The sequence below is a fragment of the Ranitomeya variabilis genome, chromosome 5 (genome assembly GCF_051348905.1).
Source record: "Ranitomeya variabilis isolate aRanVar5 chromosome 5, aRanVar5.hap1, whole genome shotgun sequence".
Taxonomy (NCBI): Eukaryota; Metazoa; Chordata; class Amphibia; order Anura; family Dendrobatidae; genus Ranitomeya; species Ranitomeya variabilis.
Window position 1 is genome coordinate 249,238,740 of NC_135236.1, and position 20,174 is coordinate 249,258,913.

General features: G+C 44.4%; 1 protein-coding gene and 1 long non-coding RNA gene across 8 annotated transcripts in view; one reads left to right on the top strand and one right to left on the bottom strand.

The window, feature by feature from the left end:
- Positions 1-19,373, bottom strand: part of LOC143775636 (uncharacterized) — a 39,085-nt gene extending 19,712 nt beyond the window's left edge. Inside the window, exons 1-4 of one of the 3 annotated variants that reach the window (XR_013215679.1) lie at positions 19,250-19,373; positions 19,069-19,173; positions 18,402-18,490; positions 925-1,616 (exon numbers count right to left, since the gene is read on the bottom strand). This is a non-coding gene — a long non-coding RNA (uncharacterized LOC143775636). Of the gene's footprint in view, positions 1-924; positions 1,617-13,179; positions 13,395-18,401; positions 18,491-19,068; positions 19,174-19,249 lie in introns of those variants that run through there. The other 2 variants (XR_013215680.1, XR_013215678.1) reach the window with 2 other exon arrangements.
- The window catches only part of LOC143775635 (uncharacterized), a 65,619-nt gene continuing 64,784 nt past the window's right edge, over positions 19,340-20,174 (top strand). Inside the window, exon 1 of one of the 5 annotated variants that reach the window (XM_077263996.1) lies at positions 19,340-19,639. In XM_077263996.1, coding sequence (XP_077120111.1) covers positions 19,622-19,639 — 18 coding nt within the window. In that variant the 5' untranslated portion in view covers positions 19,340-19,621. The remainder of the gene's footprint in view (positions 19,640-20,174) is intronic. The other 4 variants (XM_077263998.1, XM_077264000.1, XM_077263999.1 and 1 more) reach the window with 4 other exon arrangements.

The following is a 20,174-nucleotide window of genomic DNA, read 5'->3' on the forward strand; positions in this document are numbered from 1 at the left end:
AAGAGTTCACCTTGGGTGAGGCTGCGCAGACGTAATTGATTCTGACGCCGGCAGCTTCTCGTTCATTCCCCAGTAGTTTACAGCCGGGCCGGTCGCATTAGCACCGCTTCCAGTTGTAAACTATATATACCCCAGATATGGATTACAGTGTGGGACTGACTACGCCGGACAGGTATGGGTATATTGTTGTTTTTTTGTTTTAAATTTTTTACTGGAGATCGAGGGCATCGTTTGGATAGGAAGAAGAATAAAAATGGCAAACCTGTAATCTTTCGTTACATTAAAATACTTTATTCTGCATGTGTGTGTGTTTATTTAATCCTTTACAAACTTTAGGATTAGTAATGGAGAGGTGTCTTATTGACACCTCTCCATTACTAACCAGGCTTAATGTCACCTTACAATACAAAAGTGACATTAACCCCTTATTACCCCATATGCCACTGCTACAGGGCAGTGGGAAGAGAGAGGCTAAGTACCTTTTCCGGGGAGGCTGGGGGCAGGTGTTTTATTAGCCGAGGGGGGGCAATAACCATGGTCCCTCTCTAGGCTATTAATATCTGTTCTCAGTCACTGGCTTTCCCTCTCTGGCGCAGAAAATTGTGCGGGAGCCCACGCCATGTCAGAAATTTTACACACACATACTACTAACGGTATTAGTCACTGACATATATAAATCTTAACTGTTCTGCAATGGTTTACTGTATGTAAACCATGTCTCCTATCCTGTTGGTTTCTGCATTGATTTTACAGAAGCCGGCAAATTAATTAACGGCTATTCTTCTATCTATCTTTCTATGAAATATAAAGAATATATATACTAAAAAAAATAAAGGGAACACTAAAATCCCACATCCTAGATATAACAGAATGAAATATTCCAGTTATAAATCTTTATTCATTACATAGTGGAATGTGTTGAAAGCAATAAAACCTAAAAATAATCATTTTAAATCACAACTAATATCCCACGGAGGTCTGGAGTTGGAATGATGCTCAAAATCAAAGTGGAAAATGAAGTTACAGGGTGATCCAACTTCAGTGGAAATACCTCAAGACAAGGAAATGATGCTTAGTAGTGTGTGTGGCCTCCACGTGCCTGTATGATCTCCCTACATCTCCTGGGCATGCTCCTGATGAGGCTGCGCATGGTCTCCTGAGGGATCTCCTCCCAGACCTGGACTAAAGCATTCACCAATTCCTGGACAGTCTGTGGTGCAACGTGACGTTGGTGGATGGTGCGAGACATGATGTCGCAGATGTGTTCATTCAGGTCTGGGGAACGGGCGGGCCAGTCTATAACTTTCAAAAAAAGAAGAAAAAAACGGTTTGCACTCACCAGGCCCAACGATAAAAGTTAGTCTTTATTAGAACATGTGCAGTGAAGTCAGGGAGAACGTGCTGAATGTAGGATGACAGCTGTTTCACGCAGTCCGCTCTTCCACTGATCCCGATCAGTCCATAACTTCAATGCCTTCATCTTCAGGCTTTCCTGATCTCCATGCAGAGCTGTGTGTAATTAGACCTAACACATCTGCAGGTTCCTCTCAGTGCTTCTGCTTCCATCTCTCACAGTCGGCCAGTGTTACAATACAGCAGGGCTGTAAGAGCTGCAGCTGTTAATGTATTTATGAAACACATTAGAACAGAACGAATACCAATGTGAAAGCACTCTTAGTTACACGTCTCACTGGTAACTACCCCTTTCATTTAATGCCTTTACCACCTTACGATTTTCAGTTTTTGCTCTTTAGTTTTTTGCTCCCCTTCTTCCCAGAGCTATAACTTTTTTATTTTTCCTTCAATGAGGGCTTGTTTTTTGTGGGACAAGTTGTACCTTTCAATTACACATTGATTCAACCACACAGTGTATTGGAAAACAGGAAAAAAAAATCCATGTGTGGTGAAATCGCAAAAACAGTGCAATTCCACAATTGTTCCTTGGGTTTTTTATTTACCGTGTTCACTAAATGCTGAAACTGATCTGCCAATATGATTCTGCAGATCAGTCCGAGTACACAGATACCAAACATGTATAGGTTCTTTTTTTATTTAAGTAGTGAAAAAAAAATCCAAAATTTGTAAGAAAAAAAAGTTCCCAATTTTCGAGACCCGTAGCATCTCCATTTTTCAGGATCTTGAGCTGGGTGGTGGCTTATCTTTTGCATGCCAAGCTGACCTTTTTATTAATTCCAATTCGGGGTAGATACAATGTTTTGATCACCTGCCGCATTTTATTGCAATGTTGTCTGGGCCAAAAACATAATACTGGCATTTCAATCTTTTTCTCATTATGCCGTTTACCGATCGGATTACTTTACTTTATATTTTGATCGGATATCTCTGATCGCAGTGATACTAAACGTGTATTTTTTATATTTCTTTAATCATTTTATTATGAATGGGGGCAAAAGGGAGAGTGACTTTAACTTTTGTGTTTTAATTTTTTTTTATATTTTTAAAACTTTTTTTTTATTTTTTTACTGGCTTCAATAGTCTTTTTTAGGAGACATGAAGCTGCGATTATCTGATCGCAGTACAACTAGCCCTGCTATGTGTAGCATAAATCCTGATCTATGAACGCTGATCATGAGCCGGCTTTCATGGGAGGTTTACAATGACAGACACGGGGGTCTACTGCAGACCCCTGGCTATCATAGAAACCCATTGGCGCCCCCCGCAATCACGTGATAGGCGTGTCTTGTGATGTGCTTTTAACTCGTTAACAGCTGCGGGTGTATCACGCAGATGACAGCTGACAGTAACATCAGATCAGCTGTCTTGTGCAGGGAAAGATGCGGGCTCAGCTCCGGAGCCCGTATCAAATGCAGGGAGACGACCTTAACCATACCTATTCGTCCAAGGTCGTAAAGGGGTTAAAATAAGCTTTTCGATAAAAAATAGAATTCAAAATCACACATTTTGTTTTTGTTTCTTGAAAAATATATGTTATCATTGATGTTGACATGTACTGTAGCCAGACGATGATGGGTGAGCAACAGAGATTTCATGATAGGCAAAGTGATTAAGTAGTGTGATGTAGATAGATTTTGCTGACCCTGTGTGTTAACATTGGCTACTATCATATGAAGGCCTGAGGGTATGTTCCCACGGTCAGTAAACGCTGTGGGTTGGAAGCTGCGTACATCCGCAGCATCCAGCCCGCAACGTCCAGATGTTACAGGAAAGTGGATAGGGTTTTAAGAAATCCCATCTCCACTATGCGTGCTGAGATGCCTGCGGATCACCCGTGGAGACGGACATGCGGCGTGTCTTTCTAGACCGCAGCATGTCAATTTATCTTGCGGAAATGCGAGTCTCTGCAAGATAAATTTGCCCTTTACAATGTATTGAGTGCTGTGATTCCGCACTGTTCAGTGAACAGTGTCGATTCCTGGAAGGTCCTGTGTGGGGTATAGTAGAGCATAGCAGTAGTTCGATAGGGTGAAGGCTGAGGATTTTGAGGTTGAGCAGTTGCTCAGTCAGGCGCTATCTTTCAAGTGCTGTAAAACAATCAGCTGGATCACTGGGTCATGCACCCGAATCTGTGTGTTACGGGGCAAAGACTGCAAGCAAAAATATCCCCACCATACTTTTCTAGAGGTCTACTGAGGTATTGAATATTGAATCCAAAAGCAATGGTCCACATACATGTATAGTGTCCCTAGAATTAGTAGAAATCAAAAAATACCACTCAGTAGAAAGACCCTACATGAAGGGAGCTAAGTGAGCAAAGTGAACACTTGGAAACAGCAATATACTGTACTTATGTGCAAAATCAGAAAATAACATACAAAAAAATAGAGACTTAAAAACAGATGCTTTGTGTGAGGGACGCACAAATGAAAGCCCAAAGCTTACACAATGTTGGCTATTTCACCCTGAAGCCAGAACCACAAAGATGTAAATAGTGTATGTAGTCTTATGGAGTTGTCACCTACTCCTATTCTAAAAGTAAGGCCTCTTTAACACTTCTGTCTTTTCAGATCCGTTGCAATGCGTCGTTTTGGGAAAAAAACGGATCCTGCAAATGTGCTCGCAGGATCCGTTTTTTTCCCATAGACTTGTATTAGCGATGGATGGCCACATGTCGCATACATCGTGCGACGGATCCGTCGTGTTTTGGCGGATCGTTGTCTGGAAAAAACATTCAATGTAACTTTTTTTTGTCTGCGTCGAAAAAATGTACAGCGACGGATCCTGCGGCGTCCGTAGTTGGCTAGAATGGAAGCCTATGGGTGCAGGATCCATTGCTGTCCGTCAAATGACGGAATCCAGCAACAAATTCCGTTTTTTTTACACTGAGCATGCCTGGAAGGATTTCTATTCCTTTAGGCTACTTTCACACTAGCGGGCCGACGTACCGATGCTAGCAGTGAATGCGCCACACAACGGGGGCAGCGGATGCTGTTTTTCCACGCATCCGCTGCCCCATTATGAGGTGCGGGGAGGTGGGGGCGGAGTTCCGGACGCGCATGGGCGGTCGGAAATGGCGGTCCGTCGGTGGCAAAAAACGTTACATGGAACGTTTTTTATAGAATCAGCTGTGGTATAATCCCCAAAATCTGTACTTATAAACGCGGGTATGTACTCCCAAAACCTTCTTAAACTTCTGTAGGGTTATTAACCCCAGAGTAACTCAAAGGGCCCCTATCATGGGGACTTCAGAATTGGGATTTAAACAGTGGATACTTTCTTGCAATATTTACCGGCATCTAGCCCACAGAATTTATATACTGCATGGCCGTGGACCTCTTCCCCTCCTTTCCCAAAGGGAAAGGAGGGGAAGAGGTCCACGGCCATGAGCAGAGCTGAAAGAAATTGATCCCGCGTTTATAAGTACATAACATATGCTAGGTTGTTGTTCTGACTGTGAACTTATATACACCTAGAAATAGTAGTACTTTTGTGGATGGTATGCCGTCACCTAGAGGTGCTACTCAAGCATTAGATCTAGAGCGCCACCCACATTTTGTTTGTTTGTTTGATTTTTGCACCTTAACCTTTGTATAAGTATTTTATCTCGATCCAGTAAAAGTTATTTTTTAATCCTTCATATATGTTTATTTGAGATTTTGGGGATTATACCACAGCTGATTCTATTGTCTACAGAGTATGGCAGGTGTCCTTTCGACAGGAATAGACACCAACACTTGGATATCAGAGGCTAGGGACGTTTTTTTGGACAGAGCATTTGTGCAGAAAAGGTACACCCCGTCATATAACGCAGCATTCAGAGAGCTAGAGAAGACCTATAAGAGTCAAATAACATCATGGTGGGAAGTTCAAAGCCTAGATAGTTATATCAAAGCAGGAATAGTCCCTCGGCATTTGAGAATATCCCTGACTCCGGGGTTTAGGTACAAGAGCCCTGGCTTGATAGTTAAATGGGAAAAAGAGGCCACTGAGAGTTCCATCAGGTTAATGAGACTACTGCTAGAGGAGGAAAGAGATACTCTGAGTAAACTGAACGACACACTAAAAGAGCATATTGACATTACGAAGAAATTTGCAAGTGAACCTGACTTTTCAGTTAAAGAAACTAGTTTACAAAATAGTCTGGAAAGATTCCAGTTTCATTTAAAAGAACGTAAACATAAATTGTATAATAGAGATCTCTTGGAATTTAAAGAGAACAAGGCTTACTCCGTAGCAGTTAATTGAAATTCCAAAGGCCTAGAAACGGACATCTCCTCTTCGGAGGCGGAATTTTCAGACTCCGACACAGTATCAAAACGTCAGAGAGGGAGAGGAAGGGGTAGAGGAGGACGAGGAGGCACTAGGGGGAGTGGGAAAAAATCACCACAAAGGGATTTTTTAGAATTAAGTTACCCGCTGAGAAATCGACAAAATCAGCACAACGCCCCATAGAGCCCCAAGTCTTAAACCTATCCTCACGGAATATAACGAGTGCCGAGATGTGTGTTTTAAGCAAGGGACTTTCATTTGTCCCATCTACGGACTATGATTGCTTTGAAACAATTAAAGATATTCATCTTTTTGCACGCAAATTGAAGTGGAGGAAACATTTTGCTAGGGAGGAAAAAAGAGTATCAAATGAACTGGGTATCACTGACGATATGTTACCAGACGTACGTTTATTGTTCCACTTAGGTGACGTCGACCCTAATTTAAGGGGGGATGTGTTGTGAATTCCGCTCTTGGGCTCCCTCCGGTGGTTGTAAGTGGCACTTTTGTGAGTTCTGCTCTTGGGCTCCCTCCGGTGGTTTTAAGTGGTACTGCTGCTCCTTGGATTTAGTAGTCAGCAGCTGCTTCCACTGATTGTCTTTCTGGCTCGGCTATTTAGCCTGGTTCCATCCTTCAGCCTGTGCCAGTTGTCAATGGTTCCTGGTTGGATTCACATCTCTGCTTGGATTTCCCTGATATTCTGACCAGTTCATCAAAGATAAGTCCTTGCTTTGTTCTTTTGCAGTCCACTTGTTGTGGACTTTATCTTTCTGCACTTTCTATGTTTTTTCTAGTCCAGCTTGTCAGTATGGATTTATTCAGTTAAGCTGGAAGCTCTGGGAAGCAGATTTACCCTCCACACCTTTAGTCAGGTGTGGAGATTTTTGTAAACTCTGTGGTGGATTTTTCTAGTTTTTAATACTGACCGCACAGTATTCTGTCCTGTTCTTTTTATCTAGCTAGACTGGCTGTCATGAATCCCAATGGCTAGGGATAGCAAGGGACAAGCAAAGTAATACAAAATATCGGACGAGCTCTAGGGTGATGGAACCTGGGCTGACCGCTGCCCTACGCCTGACAAACGCAACTAGAGATAGCCAGGGAGCGTGCCTACGTTGGTTCTAGACGCCACGCACCAGCCTAAGAGCTAACTAGTACTGCAGAGAAAATAAAGACCTCACTTGCCTCCAGAGGAATGAACCCCAAAAGGTATAGTTGCCCCCCACATGTATTGACGGTGAAATGAGAGGAAGGCACACACATAGAGATGATATATATAGGTTCAGCAAATTGAGGCCCGCTGTAAACTAGAAAGCAGAACGATACAAAAGGGGTCTGAGCGGTCAGCAAAAAACCCTAATCAAAAAAACATCCTGAGATTACAAGAACCCATGTGCCAACTCATGACACATGGGGAGAACCTCAGTCCACTAGAGCTACCAGCTAGCATAGAGACATAATAAGCAAGCTGGACAAAAAACCAACAACTGAAAATCAGCACTTAGCTTATCCTGAAAGATCTGGGAGCAGGTAGGCAGGAACCAAACAGAGCACATCTGAATACATTGATAGCCGGCAAGGGAATGACAGAAAGGCCAGGTAAAATAGGAACCACCCAGCCTCTGATGGACAGGTGGAAACCAAAGGCCGCAACCCACCAAAGTCACCCAGTACCAGCAGTAACCACCAGAGGGAGCCCACAAACAGAATCCACAACAGTACCCCCCCCTTGAGGAGGGGTCACCGAACCCTCACGAGAACCCCCAGGGCGATCAGGGTGAGCTCTATGGAAGGCGCGGACCAAATCAGTCGCATGAACATCGGAGGCGACCACCCAGGAATTATCCTCCTGACCATAACCCTTCCACTTAACCAAATACTGGAGTTTGCGTCTGGAAACACGAGAATCCAAGATCTTCTCAACAACATACTCCAATTCTCCCTCCACCAGCACCGGAGCAGGAGGCTCAACCGAAGGAACAACGGGCACCTCATACCTCCGCAACAACGACCGATGGAACACATTATGAATAGCAAACGATGCTGGGAGATCCAAACGAAAAGATACAGGGTTAAGAATCTCCGAGATCCTATAAGGACCGATGAACCGAGGCTTGAACTTAGGAGAAGAGACCTTCATAGGGACAAAACGAGAAGACAACCACACCAAATCCCCAACAAGAAGTCGGGGACCCACGCGGCGACGGCGATTAGCAAACTGCTGAGTCTTCTCCTGAGATAACTTCAAATTGTCCACCACCTGATTCCAAATCTGATGTAGCCTGTCCACCACCACGTCCACTCCAGGACAATCCGAAGACTCCACCTGACCAGAGGAAAAACGAGGATGAAACCCCGAATTACAAAAAAAAGGAGAGACCAACGTGGCAGAACTAGCCCGATTATTAAGAGCAAATTCGGCCAGTGGCAAAAAAGCAACCCAGTCATCTTGATCAGCAGAAACAAAACACCTCAAATAAGTTTCCAAGGTCTGATTAGTTCGCTCCGTCTGGCCATTCGTCTGAGGATGGAATGCAGACGAGAAAGACAAATCAATGCCCATCTTGGCACAAAACGTCCGCCAAAATCTAGACACAAACTGGGATCCCCTGTCAGAAACGATATTCTCCGGAATCCCATGCAAACGAACCACGTTCTGAAAAAATAAAGGGACCAACTCAGAGGAGGAAGGCAACTTAGGCAAGGGCACCAAATGAACCATCTTAGAAAAGCGGTCACACACAACCCAGATAACGGACATTTTCTGTGAAACCGGGAGATCAGAAATAAAATCCATGGAAATGTGCGTCCAAGGCCTCTTCGGGATGGGCAAGGATAACAACAACCCACTGGCCCGAGAACAGCAAGGCTTAGCTCGAGCACACACTTCACAAGACTGCACAAAGGTACGCACATCCCTAGACAAGGAAGGCCACCAAAAAGACCTGGCCACCAAGTCTCTAGTACCAAATATTCCAGGATGACCAGCCAACACAGAAGAATGGACCTCGGAGATGACTCTGCTGGTCCAATCATCCGGAACAAACAGTCTTTCTGGCGGACAACGATCCGGTTTATCCACCTGAAACTCCTGCAATGCACGTCGCAAGTCTGGGGATACGGCGGACAATATTACCCCATCCCTAAGGATACCAGTAGGCCCAGAGTCTCCAGGAGAGTCAGGCACAAAACTCCTGGAAAGAGCATCTGCCTTCACATTCTTTGAACCTGGCAGGTATGAAACCACGAAATTGAAACGAGAAAAAAACAACGACCAACGAGCCTGTCTAGGATTCAAACGCCTGGCAGACTCAAGGTAAATGAGATTCTTGTGATCAGTCAAGACCACCACACGATGTTTAGCACCCTCAAGCCAATGACGCCACTCCTCAAATGCCCACTTCATGGCCAAAAGCTCCCGATTACCCACATCATAATTGCGCTCGGCGGGCGAGAATTTTCTAGAGAAGAATGCACATGGCTTCATCACCGAGCCATTAGAACTTCTCTGTGACAAAACCGCCCCCGCTCCAATCTCGGAAGCATCAACCTCAACCTGAAAAGGAAGTGAAACATCTGGTTGACACAACACAGGAGCAGAAGAAAACCGGCGCTTAAGTTCCCGAAAGGCCTCCACGGCCGCAGGAGACCAATCAGCAACATCAGCACCCTTTTTAGTCAAATCAGTCAAAGGTTTAACAATACTGGAAAAATTAGCAATGAACCGACGATAAAAATTAGCAAACCCCAAGAACTTCTGAAGGCTCTTAACAGATGTAGGTTGTGTCCAGTCACAAATCGCCTGAACCTTGACGGGATCCATCTCAATAGTAGAAGGAGAAAAAATGTACCCCAAAAAAGAAATCTTCTGGACTCCGAAGAGACACTTTGAGCCCTTCACAAACAGAGAATTGGCCCGCAGAACCTGAAACACCTTCCTGACCTGTAAAACATGAGACTCCCAGTCATCAGAAAACACCAAAATATCATCCAAATACACAATCATAAACTTATCCAGATATTCACGGAAAATATTGTGCATAAAGGACTGAAAGACTGACGGAGCATTGGAGAGTCCAAAAGGCATTACCAAATACTCAAAATGGCCCTCAGGCGTATTAAATGCGGTTTTCCACTCGTCACCCTGTTTTATCCGCACCAGATTATACGCACCGCGAAGATCTATCTTAGTGAACCACCTCGCCCCCTTAATGCGAGCTAACAAATCAGTCAATAATGGCAGTGGATACTGATATTTGACTGTAATCTTATTCAGAAGGCGATAATCTATACAAGGCCTCAGGGAACCATCTTTTTTTGCCACAAAAAAAAAACCTGCTCCCAGAGGGGACGAAGATGGATGAATATGTCCCTTTTCCAAGGACTCCTTAATATAATTCCGCATAGCAGTATGCTCTGGCAGTGACAGATTAAATAAACGACCCTTAGGGAACCTACTGCCAGGAATCAATTCTATAGCACAGTCACAATCTCTATGAGGAGGGAGCGAATTGAGCTTAGGCTCCTCAAAAACATCCCTATAGTCAGACAAAAACGCAGGGATCTCAGAAGGAGTAGATGAAGCGATTGAAATCGGATGTGCATCATCATGAACCCCCTGACATCCCCAGCTTAACACAGACATTGTTTTCCAGTCCAGGACAGGATTATGAGTTTGTAACCATGGCAGACCAAGCACTAGTACATCATGTAAATTATACAGTACAAGGAAGCGAATCACCTCCTGATGAACGGGAGTCATGCGCATGGTCACTTGTGTCCAATACTGCGGCTTATTCATAGCCAATGGTGTAGAGTCAATTCCCTTCAGAGGGATAGGAACTTCCAGAGGCTCCAGACTAAAACCGCAGAGTTTAGCAAATGACCAATCCATAAGACTCAGGGCAGCGCCTGAATCCACATAGGCATCGACGGAAATGGAAGACAGTGAAAAAATCAGAGTCACAGACAAAATGAACTTAGGCTGCAGAGTACCAATGGCAAAAGATTTATCAACCCTTTTTGTGCGTTTAGAGCATGCTGATATAACATGAGCTGAATCACCACAATAAAAACACAATCCATTTTTCCGCCTATAATTTTGCCGTTCACTTCTGGACTGAATTCTATCACATTGCATAGTCTCAGGTGCCTGTTCAGAAGACACCGCCAAGTGATGCACGGGTTTGCGCTCCCGTAAACGCCGATCAATCTGAATGGCCATAGCCATCGACTCATTCAGACCTGTAGGCGTAGGGAACCCCACCATAATATCCTTAATGGCCTCGGAAAGACCATTTCTGAAGTTTGCAGCCAGGGCGCACTCATTCCACTGAGTAAGCACCGACCATTTCCGAAATTTTTGACAATATATTTCCGCTTCATCATGCCCCTGAGAGAGGGCTAATAAAGCCTTTTCAGCCTGAATCTCCAGGTTGGGTTCCTCATAGAGCAATCCCAATGCCAGAAAAAACGCATCCACATTGAGCAATGCAGGATCCCCTGGTGCCAATGCAAATGCCCAATTCTGAGGGTCGCCCCGCAGGAAAGATATTACAATCTTGACCTGTTGAGCAGGGTCTCCAGAGGAGCGAGATTTTAAAGAAAGAAACAATTTACAATTGTTCCTGAAATTCAGGAAGGTAGATCTATCTCCAGAAAAGAACTCTGGAATAGGAATTCTAGGTTCAGACATGGGAGTGTGAACAACAAAATCCTGTATGTTTTGAACTTTTGCCGCGAGATTACTCAGGCTGGAAGCCAAACTCTGGACATCCATGTTAAACAGCTAATATCAGAGCCATTCAAGGGTTAAGAGGAGGTAAGAAGCAGCTAGACAGCAATTAAGGGCTAGGCAGCAAAACTCTGAAGGGAAAAAAAAAAAAAAAAAAAAAAATTTTTCCCTTAAACACTTCTTTTCCTCCTGCTTCAGCCCAAACAATTAACACTTTGTGGGCCGGCTATACTGTCATGAATCCCAATGGCTAGGGATAGCAAGGGACAAGCAAAGTAATACAAAATATCGGACGAGCTCTAGGGTGATGGAACCTGGGCTGACCGCTGCCCTACGCCTGACAAACGCAACTAGAGATTCTAGACGCCACGCACCAGCCTAAGAGCTAACTAGTACTGCAGAGAAAATAAAGACCTCACTTGCCTCCAGAGGAATGAACCCCAAAAGGTATAGTTGCCCCCCACATGTATTGACGGTGAAATGAGAGGAAGGCACACACATAGAGATGATATATATAGGTTCAGCAAATTGAGGCCCGCTGTAAACTAGAAAGCAGAACGATACAAAAGGGGTCTGAGCGGTCAGCAAAAAACCCTAATCAAAAAACCATCCTGAGATTACAAGAACCCATGTGCCAACTCATGGCACATGGGGAGAACCTCAGTCCACTAGAGCTACCAGCTAGCATAGAGACATAATAAGCAAGCTGGACAAAAAAAACAACAACTGAAAATCAGCACTTAGCTTATCCTGAAAGATCTGGGAGCAGGTAGGCAGGAACCAAACAGAGCACATCTGAATACATTGATAGCCGGCAAGGGAATGACAGAAAGGCCAGGTAAAATAGGAACCACCCAGCCTCTGATGGACAGGTGGAAACCAAAGGCCGCAACCCACCAAAGTCACCCATTACCAGCAGTAACCACCAGAGGGAGCCCACAAACAGAATCCACAACAACTGGCCTCCTTTGCTACATCCTGGTTTCATTCTGCGTATGTCATTTCCCTCTTCACTCACAGTCAATATTTGTGGGGGCTGTCCTATCCTTTGGGGATTTTCTCTGAGGCAAGATAGCTTTCCTGTTTCTACCTTTAGGGGTAGTTAGTTCTCCGGCTGTGACGAGGTGTCTAGGGAGTGACAGGAACATCCCACGGCTACTTCTAGTGTTGTGATAAGCTCAGGAACTGCGGTCAGTACAGGTACCACCTCCTCCAGAGCACTTCCCATGTTGCTCCTAAACCACCAGCTTATAACAGGGATGGTCCCTCTAAAAACTTTAGGAACAAGAGCAAAAAGATGCCCCCAGTAACAGCTGACGTCAGTTCAATTGATGTCTTTGTCAATTTAGTGACAGAAGAGCTATTGAGGATACCCAAATCGGTTAATAGGTGGAATTGTAATCTATCCAGAGAGGAAATGATTAGCCTTAAGAACCTCGAGAGTGATCAGAGTACAACAATCAAGCCCTCTGATAAAGGGGGCAATGTGGTTGTTTTAGATACATCAAAATATAGATCACTGTGTATGAGTCTGCTTGGGTATACCGATGGGTATACCCACCTTTCTCATGATCCTAGCAGTACCATCATGAATAACCTCAGTACTATGGTTAATGAAGGGTTTGAACTAGGGGTGATAGATAAAAATGAAAAAGATTTTCTAACCCCGCTTCATCCTGTAATGGCCACTTTTTATTGTTTGCCAAAAGTCCACAAGGGGACCAATCCCCTAAAGGGGAGACCCATAGTGGCTGGCATTAACAGTATAACACAGAACCTAGGCCTATACATTGACAAAGTACTTAGACCGTTTGTCTTATCTTTGAATTCATACGTGCGGGACACGACGGATTTCCTCAGGAGATTGGATGGCATTTGCATGGAAACAGACATGATTCTCTGTAGTATTGACGTTGAAGCATTATATTCATCCATCCCCCATGACGTTGGTTTAAGGGCTGTAGCTGAATACCTACAGACAAGAGGTCGACAGTACAACAGACACAACAAATTTGTACTTAAAGCTCTACAATTCTGCCTGATGAACAATGTTTTCTTATTCGACGAGAAGTACTTCCACCAGCTCAGAGGCACCACGATGGGTAGCCCTTGTGCACCAACTTACGCAAATCTGCTCCTGGGCTGATGGGAGGAAAAGATCGTCTTTAATGACATGTCATTTGACTTGGAGGACAAGGTGGTGCTATGGTTAAGATACATAGACGACATCTTTGTGATATGGAGGGGTGACGAATCTGAATTTCGGGGGTTCGTTGATAATCTGAATGTCAATTGTTTGGGTCTACATTTTACATGCGAGACTGATAAAAACAGCTTGCCCTTCCTTGATGTCTTGGTCCAGAAAAGTGATGGAGAGATTGTGCCGCAAAATTATAGTAAACCTACTGCAACAAACTCTCTCCTAAGATGGGAAAGTAATCACCCTAGACCTCTCAAACGAGGTATTCCCAAAGGTCAATATTTAAGATTACGCCGCTATTGCTCTGATATTAACCATTTCAAAGAACAAGCGGATGATCTTAGGGATAGGTGCCTTGAAAGAGGATACCCTGACCATATATTGAATGAAGCATACAAATCGTCACTGGGGAAGGAACGTACAGATCTCCTAGTACAACAACCCCAAAAATTGGAAGAGGGTACTACACGCTTCATAACACGTTTCTCGAATGGAGCTAATGAGATCCGAAAAATTTTACAGAGGCACTGGCAAATTTTGTGTATGGACCCAGACATCAAGGATACTGTCAATATCACACCCCAAATTACATTCTGGAGAGGAAAATCCATAAAAGATAGACTCGTCCATAGCCACTACCAAAGTCCGAAGAGTCACTCATGGCTTGGCACGCAACCAGTAGGCTGCTATAAGTGTGGCAAGTGTAAAGCGTGTGCTTCGATACAGACAAGTAAGACATTTCTCAGTAATAACACAGGCAGAACATATCAGATTAGGCATTTTATCAACTGCCAAACAAAGGGAATAGTATATAAAGCTACATGTGAGTGTGGCCTAGAATACGTAGGAAAAACGAGGAGAAACTTCTGCAGGAGAATAGGAGAGCATATACGTGACATCAAAAATAAGAGAGATACATCCATAGCCAACCACGTCAATAGACGGCATGAGGGGAATGAAAAGAAGATGAAGTTTGTTGGTATTGATAGAATTAGACCCCCTACGAGAGGAGGCAACTGGGATCAAATCATATTACAGAGAGAATGAAAATGGATTTTTTGGTTACATACGGTCCATCCGTATGGTCTTAATGACCAGCTCTCTTTTGTTTCCTTCCTCTGATGTAAGGCGAGCCAGGGTGGATAGTGAGGGGTAGCTGCCGACGAGTGGGGGCGCCGCTGCGCAGGTCCTAGGGTGCCAACCTCCGCGTTAGGTAGGTGAAAGTAAGAATAGGGCACCCTAGGTTATTAATAGGCTTTCCTCTCTGGGTCTTGTTCTAATCTTTGTCTATAATTTCTAGCCGCTGATCTCCTGAGGATTTCCTCATCGATGTCCGTTATACACACAATAAAACATTGTTTACGAAATTCCTTTAATGATTGATCGCATAGTGATGGTGTACTTGATGTGTACTTTTTGCATGTCCGCCATATTTAGTCTCCAGTATTGAGATGATTAAAATGTTACCAAAAATATTGTAAACCTGTACAGAAAACAGTGGTACAAATTAGGGACCTATGGATATATTTGCTCCTGGATAGGTAGCAATAAAGCCATATGCCTCGTACATGAAGAGACGCACAGTACTATGTATCAGGGTCCTGGGTAACTGGTAGCGTACTTTATAGTCTCTTTGTATATACCCATTTGGTAGCGCAGGCGCAGTGTAGATCCCTGCGCTCCAAAGGAGGAGGGACTTTCAGCGGGCTGAAGTCTCGGTCAGCTGATTTTTCCTGATGAGCTCACTACCGGTCATGTGATCGGCAAATCGCGTCACTCTGACCGGATGTAGGCATACAAGGCGCGATTTCAAAAAGGCTAACTTACTGCGCACATGTATGGCAGTGTCGGCTGGACGCTAGGTATGAGATGACCCCAACGCTATCCCCTGATGAGAAATATCGAAATGCGTGGGAAAGGAGGGGAAGAGGTCCATGGCCATGAGCAGAGCTGAAAGAAATTGATTGAGACAGCTCCTGGTGAGACCGTTCTGAGTTTTTGTTCCAGTCTTATCAATGGATACGTAATGACGCTATGCAGTATATAAATTCTGTGGGCTAGATGCCGGTAAATATTGCAAGAAAGTATCCACTGTTTAAATCCCAATTCTGAAGTCCCCATGATAGGGGCCCTTTGAGTTACTCTGGGGTTAATAACCCTACAGAAGTTTAAGAAGGTTTCGGGAGTACATACCCGCGTTTATAAGTACATAACATGCTAGGTTGTTGTTCGGACTGTGAACTTATATACACCTAGAAATATTAGTAGTACTTTTGTGGATGGTTTGCCGTAACCTAGAGGTGCTACTCAAGCATTAGATCTAGAGCGCCACCCACGTTTTGTTTGTTTGTTTGATTTTTGCACCTTTATCCTTTGTATAAGTATTTTATCTCGATCCAGTAAAAGTTATATTTTAATCCTTTATATATGGAACGTTTTTTGCAGCCGACGGTCCGCCACAACACGGCGCAACCGTCGCACGACGGTTGCGACGTGTGGCAATGCGTCGCTAATGTTAGTCAATGGTGAAAAAACGCATCCTGCAAGCACTTTTGCAGGATGCGTTTTTTCGCCAAAACGATGCATTGCGACGTATTGCAAAAAACGCTAGTGTGAAAGTATCCTTAGTTTAACCCATTTTTCCTGCAGCTACTGCATCGACGGATCCGTCAAAAAACAGGATCCCGTGCATCCGTTTTTTACAATCTGCACAGGATCCGTCTTTTCAACACTTTGATGGATTGTGACTGAATCTAAAAGTCGGAAGTGTGAAAGAGGCCTAACAAGGTAAAAAAACGAGCAGTAAGTGAATAATCTGCCTTTAGTACCCTCCCCCACTGTTATAGAATCTTAACGATTATCAAGGTAAGTACAATCACAATGCAATGCAACCTGCCATCAAGCTTTTGACACAAAACTGACTGTAATAATATTAAGGAGATGCTGAGGGCATTCTTTGAAATGAATCAGGGCTCTGCGCCCATCAGTGATGTTTGGGATGCTATGATGGCCTTTTTGAGAATGATGTTAATATAGCAGCGTTTTAAACACCGCTCACCTGCGCTGCATCCAAAACGCTGTGTTCTACATTAGAAGCTCAGTGGATAGGATTTCTATCAATCCCATTCCCACTGTGCTTCAATTTATCGCTGCGTAAACTCACCCGCTGTGCAGGTTTATGAGCCACAGTATAGCTACGTTCACATTTGCGTTGTTGGGCGCAGCGTCGGCGACACAACCAACAACACATGTACACAACACAGCGTTTTGCGACGCATGCGTTGTCATAAGATAGTAAAGATCAGGAGTTTCGGCGCAGGGAAAACGCTACAAGTAGCGTCCTCTGCGCCCTGTCTTGTGCGTCAATATGATGCATGCGTCGTAAAACGCATTACAACGCGTACCGGCGCATGTCCATGCGCCCCCCATGTTAAAGATAGGGGCACATGACGCATGCGTCGGTATCTGTCGACGACGCTGCGCCCAACAATGCAAATGTGAACGTAGCCTATGTTAATTACCTGCATAGCCATTCACTAGATGCGGTAAATCCACTTGGTTCAATGAACACATGCAGATTTAACTGCGTGATTTGAACGCAGCGTTTTGGACGCAGCGAAAATTCACTGCCTCTAAAACACTATTTCCTGATTGTGGGCACATAGCCTAAAAGATAAATTGTGGAAAAGGGGGGAGGAGCTGCAAAATGGCTTTTGGGAGACCGAGCAAGCTTTCATTCATAATAAATGTCCAGAAAGCACGTAACAAGCAGATAACAAACAGATGTTCTTAAAACAACAATTCAATGAGGAAGGAAAAACCACAAGCCATTAATTGACAAAGTTGGTGCAGTCATAGAGAGGAAATGCGTATTTATGCAGATTAAGGGATCCAGAGGGGAATGTTAGTACTCAGACTTCTACTATACTACAGACCTTGCATAAATTCTACTCTAGTCTATATTCCTCTAGGATTAACTACTCTCAAGAGGATATTTCTGAGTATAAAGCATGGCTAGGCCTTCCCTCTTTGGGGACAAACAAGGATTATTTAGGCATGATGATCTCTTTAGAAAATGTCCAACAAGCAGTGTGGGAAAAGTCAAATTATAAGGCTCCTGGGTATGATGGCCTCCCTATAGAAATCTACAAAGTATTTGAGGGGGATCTATTGCAGCACTATTTGGATATGATCAATGGTGATTTCTTATCAGGGGAGCTTCCAAGGTCTTTATATGATGCAGTAATTGTGGTTCTACCTAAAGAGAAGAAAGTTAAAGAACTACCAGACTGGTATAAGCTCTTATCATTGCTGACATCATATGGTAAGATCCTGGCTGAAATCCTTGCAACAAGGCTCAATATGGTCATATCATCTGTCATCCACTCTGATCAAACTGGCTTCATGCCCTCAAAATCGACAGCCATTAATTTACGTCAGCTATTCCTTAATAAAGAAGCGGCTTGGACCCTGGGGACAAGTTTATTCTATCTTTGGATGCCACAAAGGCCTTACCGAGTTTGGAGTGGGACTATAATTCAGATGGCATGCTGAAGAGCAATCACCAGGTGCTGACCACCGAGGTGTGGGTGTGAGAGCAAGGTCGTGTAATTACGTAAAGCGGCCTGCACCACAAGTGACAAAGGTCGCATGGGGGTTACATGGTCCCACAAACCCTAGCTTTTATTGTGTGGTTCTCCCTATCCCCCTCTCCTTCTCTCCATATTCTATCTATAAGGTTGGTATACTGTTACTAATATTTGATGTAGTTATACGTACCAGGTCAAAGGTCAATTGAAGCAGCTGTGAAGTTCATTGGTTCTGTCCACCTGTCTGCGAGGTCTTTTCCTCGGCCTTTGATTGGGTCACTGTAAAAAGAGCAGGAGGAAATTCTCTATTTAAACGGAACCTGTCACCAGGAATAGCATTGTTAACCTGCAGATATGGGGTTAATCTACAGGTTAACAATGTTATGCTGTTCAGTGCCTGCACATAGCCGAATGCAGCGGGGAGAAAATGATCTTTATTCTCTCCACCAGCATCCGGGGTTCAGTCATGGGGGCGGCGCTGGTTCAGTCACCGCTGTGAGAATACAGAGCAGCCACTCTAACCACACGCCCAGGCCTGACTGACATCTACATTGTGGCCAGCTGTTAGTCGGGGCCGGGGGTGCGGTTACAGAGGCAGCTCTGTATTCTCAGAGTGGTGATTGAACTGGCACCACCCCCGCACCTATGACTGAATACCGAATGCTACGGGGGAGAATAAAGATAATTTTCTCGCCGCATTCGGCTGCGTGCAGGCCTTGGCTGTTAACCTGCAGATTGACCCCATACCTGCAGGATAACTGCATTATTTTTGGTGACAGGATCCCGTTAAATCCAAGTCCAGGAGTCAGCTGGCATTTGCCGTCGGATCAAGACACAGAAACAGATGGAAAGCTTACTTGAAAAGCTGATCCGAATTGCAGGGAGACCTGACAGAGAAGATTGGATGAAGTGTTTGACAAGTCCTGTTCCAGCAAAGGCTTCAGAGAGAGACAGAAGTGTTCCTGTAGAGGAAGAAGCGGAGAAGGATGAAGCAGCAGCAACGCAGGGGAAAACACCGGGCAGAAGAGTTATGTGAACCTTAAAAGCCACCACCGCTCATCGCCAGGAAGAGGAAGAGCTCCAGGATGAAGTCGCCGCCCACCATAAGTTCAAAGGCAGAGTTGCATCATCGCGGAAGTCATCTGGTGGCGTCCATCTCCCTAGAAACAAAAAAGAGATCCTGTGTTTTGTTTAAGCCCAGAAAATTTCAGGACATTGACGGTGCCTGGGAAAACCACCACCAAGGGAGTCAAGAGGAGGAAGAGGGACCTCGGTCTTGGAGACCTTGCGCAACGAGGCAAGATCTTCATACAAAGATGAGGTGCCGGCCAAATCGAGGGAGTACTAGCGGCGCCATTGCTTGTTCCTCTAGGAGGCTCTGAAGACAAATAGCTGAGTCAAGCCACAGCCATGGGTAGGAGGCACAGGGTGAGCGGATCAAAGGCCCCTTGTCTGTCCCACCTAGGTTTAGGTGGCTTAGCTGAGTTAAGCGGTAGTCAAAAATGTTATTTTAGAGGAGCCCGAGATTAGGTTCAGCTTTAAGATGGTGTGACCTCTAACCTAATATACAACTAGCTCACATTACGACTGCAGTAAATGCGGGCTAAATCTGCTCAGTGTGTGATGTCACCCCTCTCCTCCCCTTCTAGGTGTTTGTAAAAGGATAAGAAAGGGTGAAGTTTGGGATCACAGTGAGGACTCTTCTTGTTGGTGACTGCCAGTGATACTGACAAGTAGACTGTCACTGAGGATGGCCAGCAGCATTGGTCCTGTTAGGTGGAGTGTTTCATGTGTCCAATTATATACGCTTAGAATAACACATGCTGGGACTATTATACTGTGGGGCGATTATACTGAGTGGAGCACTATATGTGACCACTATACTGTATGGTACACATTGTGGGGCACATTGTATTGTGGAGAACTATGTGGGGCCATTATACTTTATGGTGCACTTTGTTGA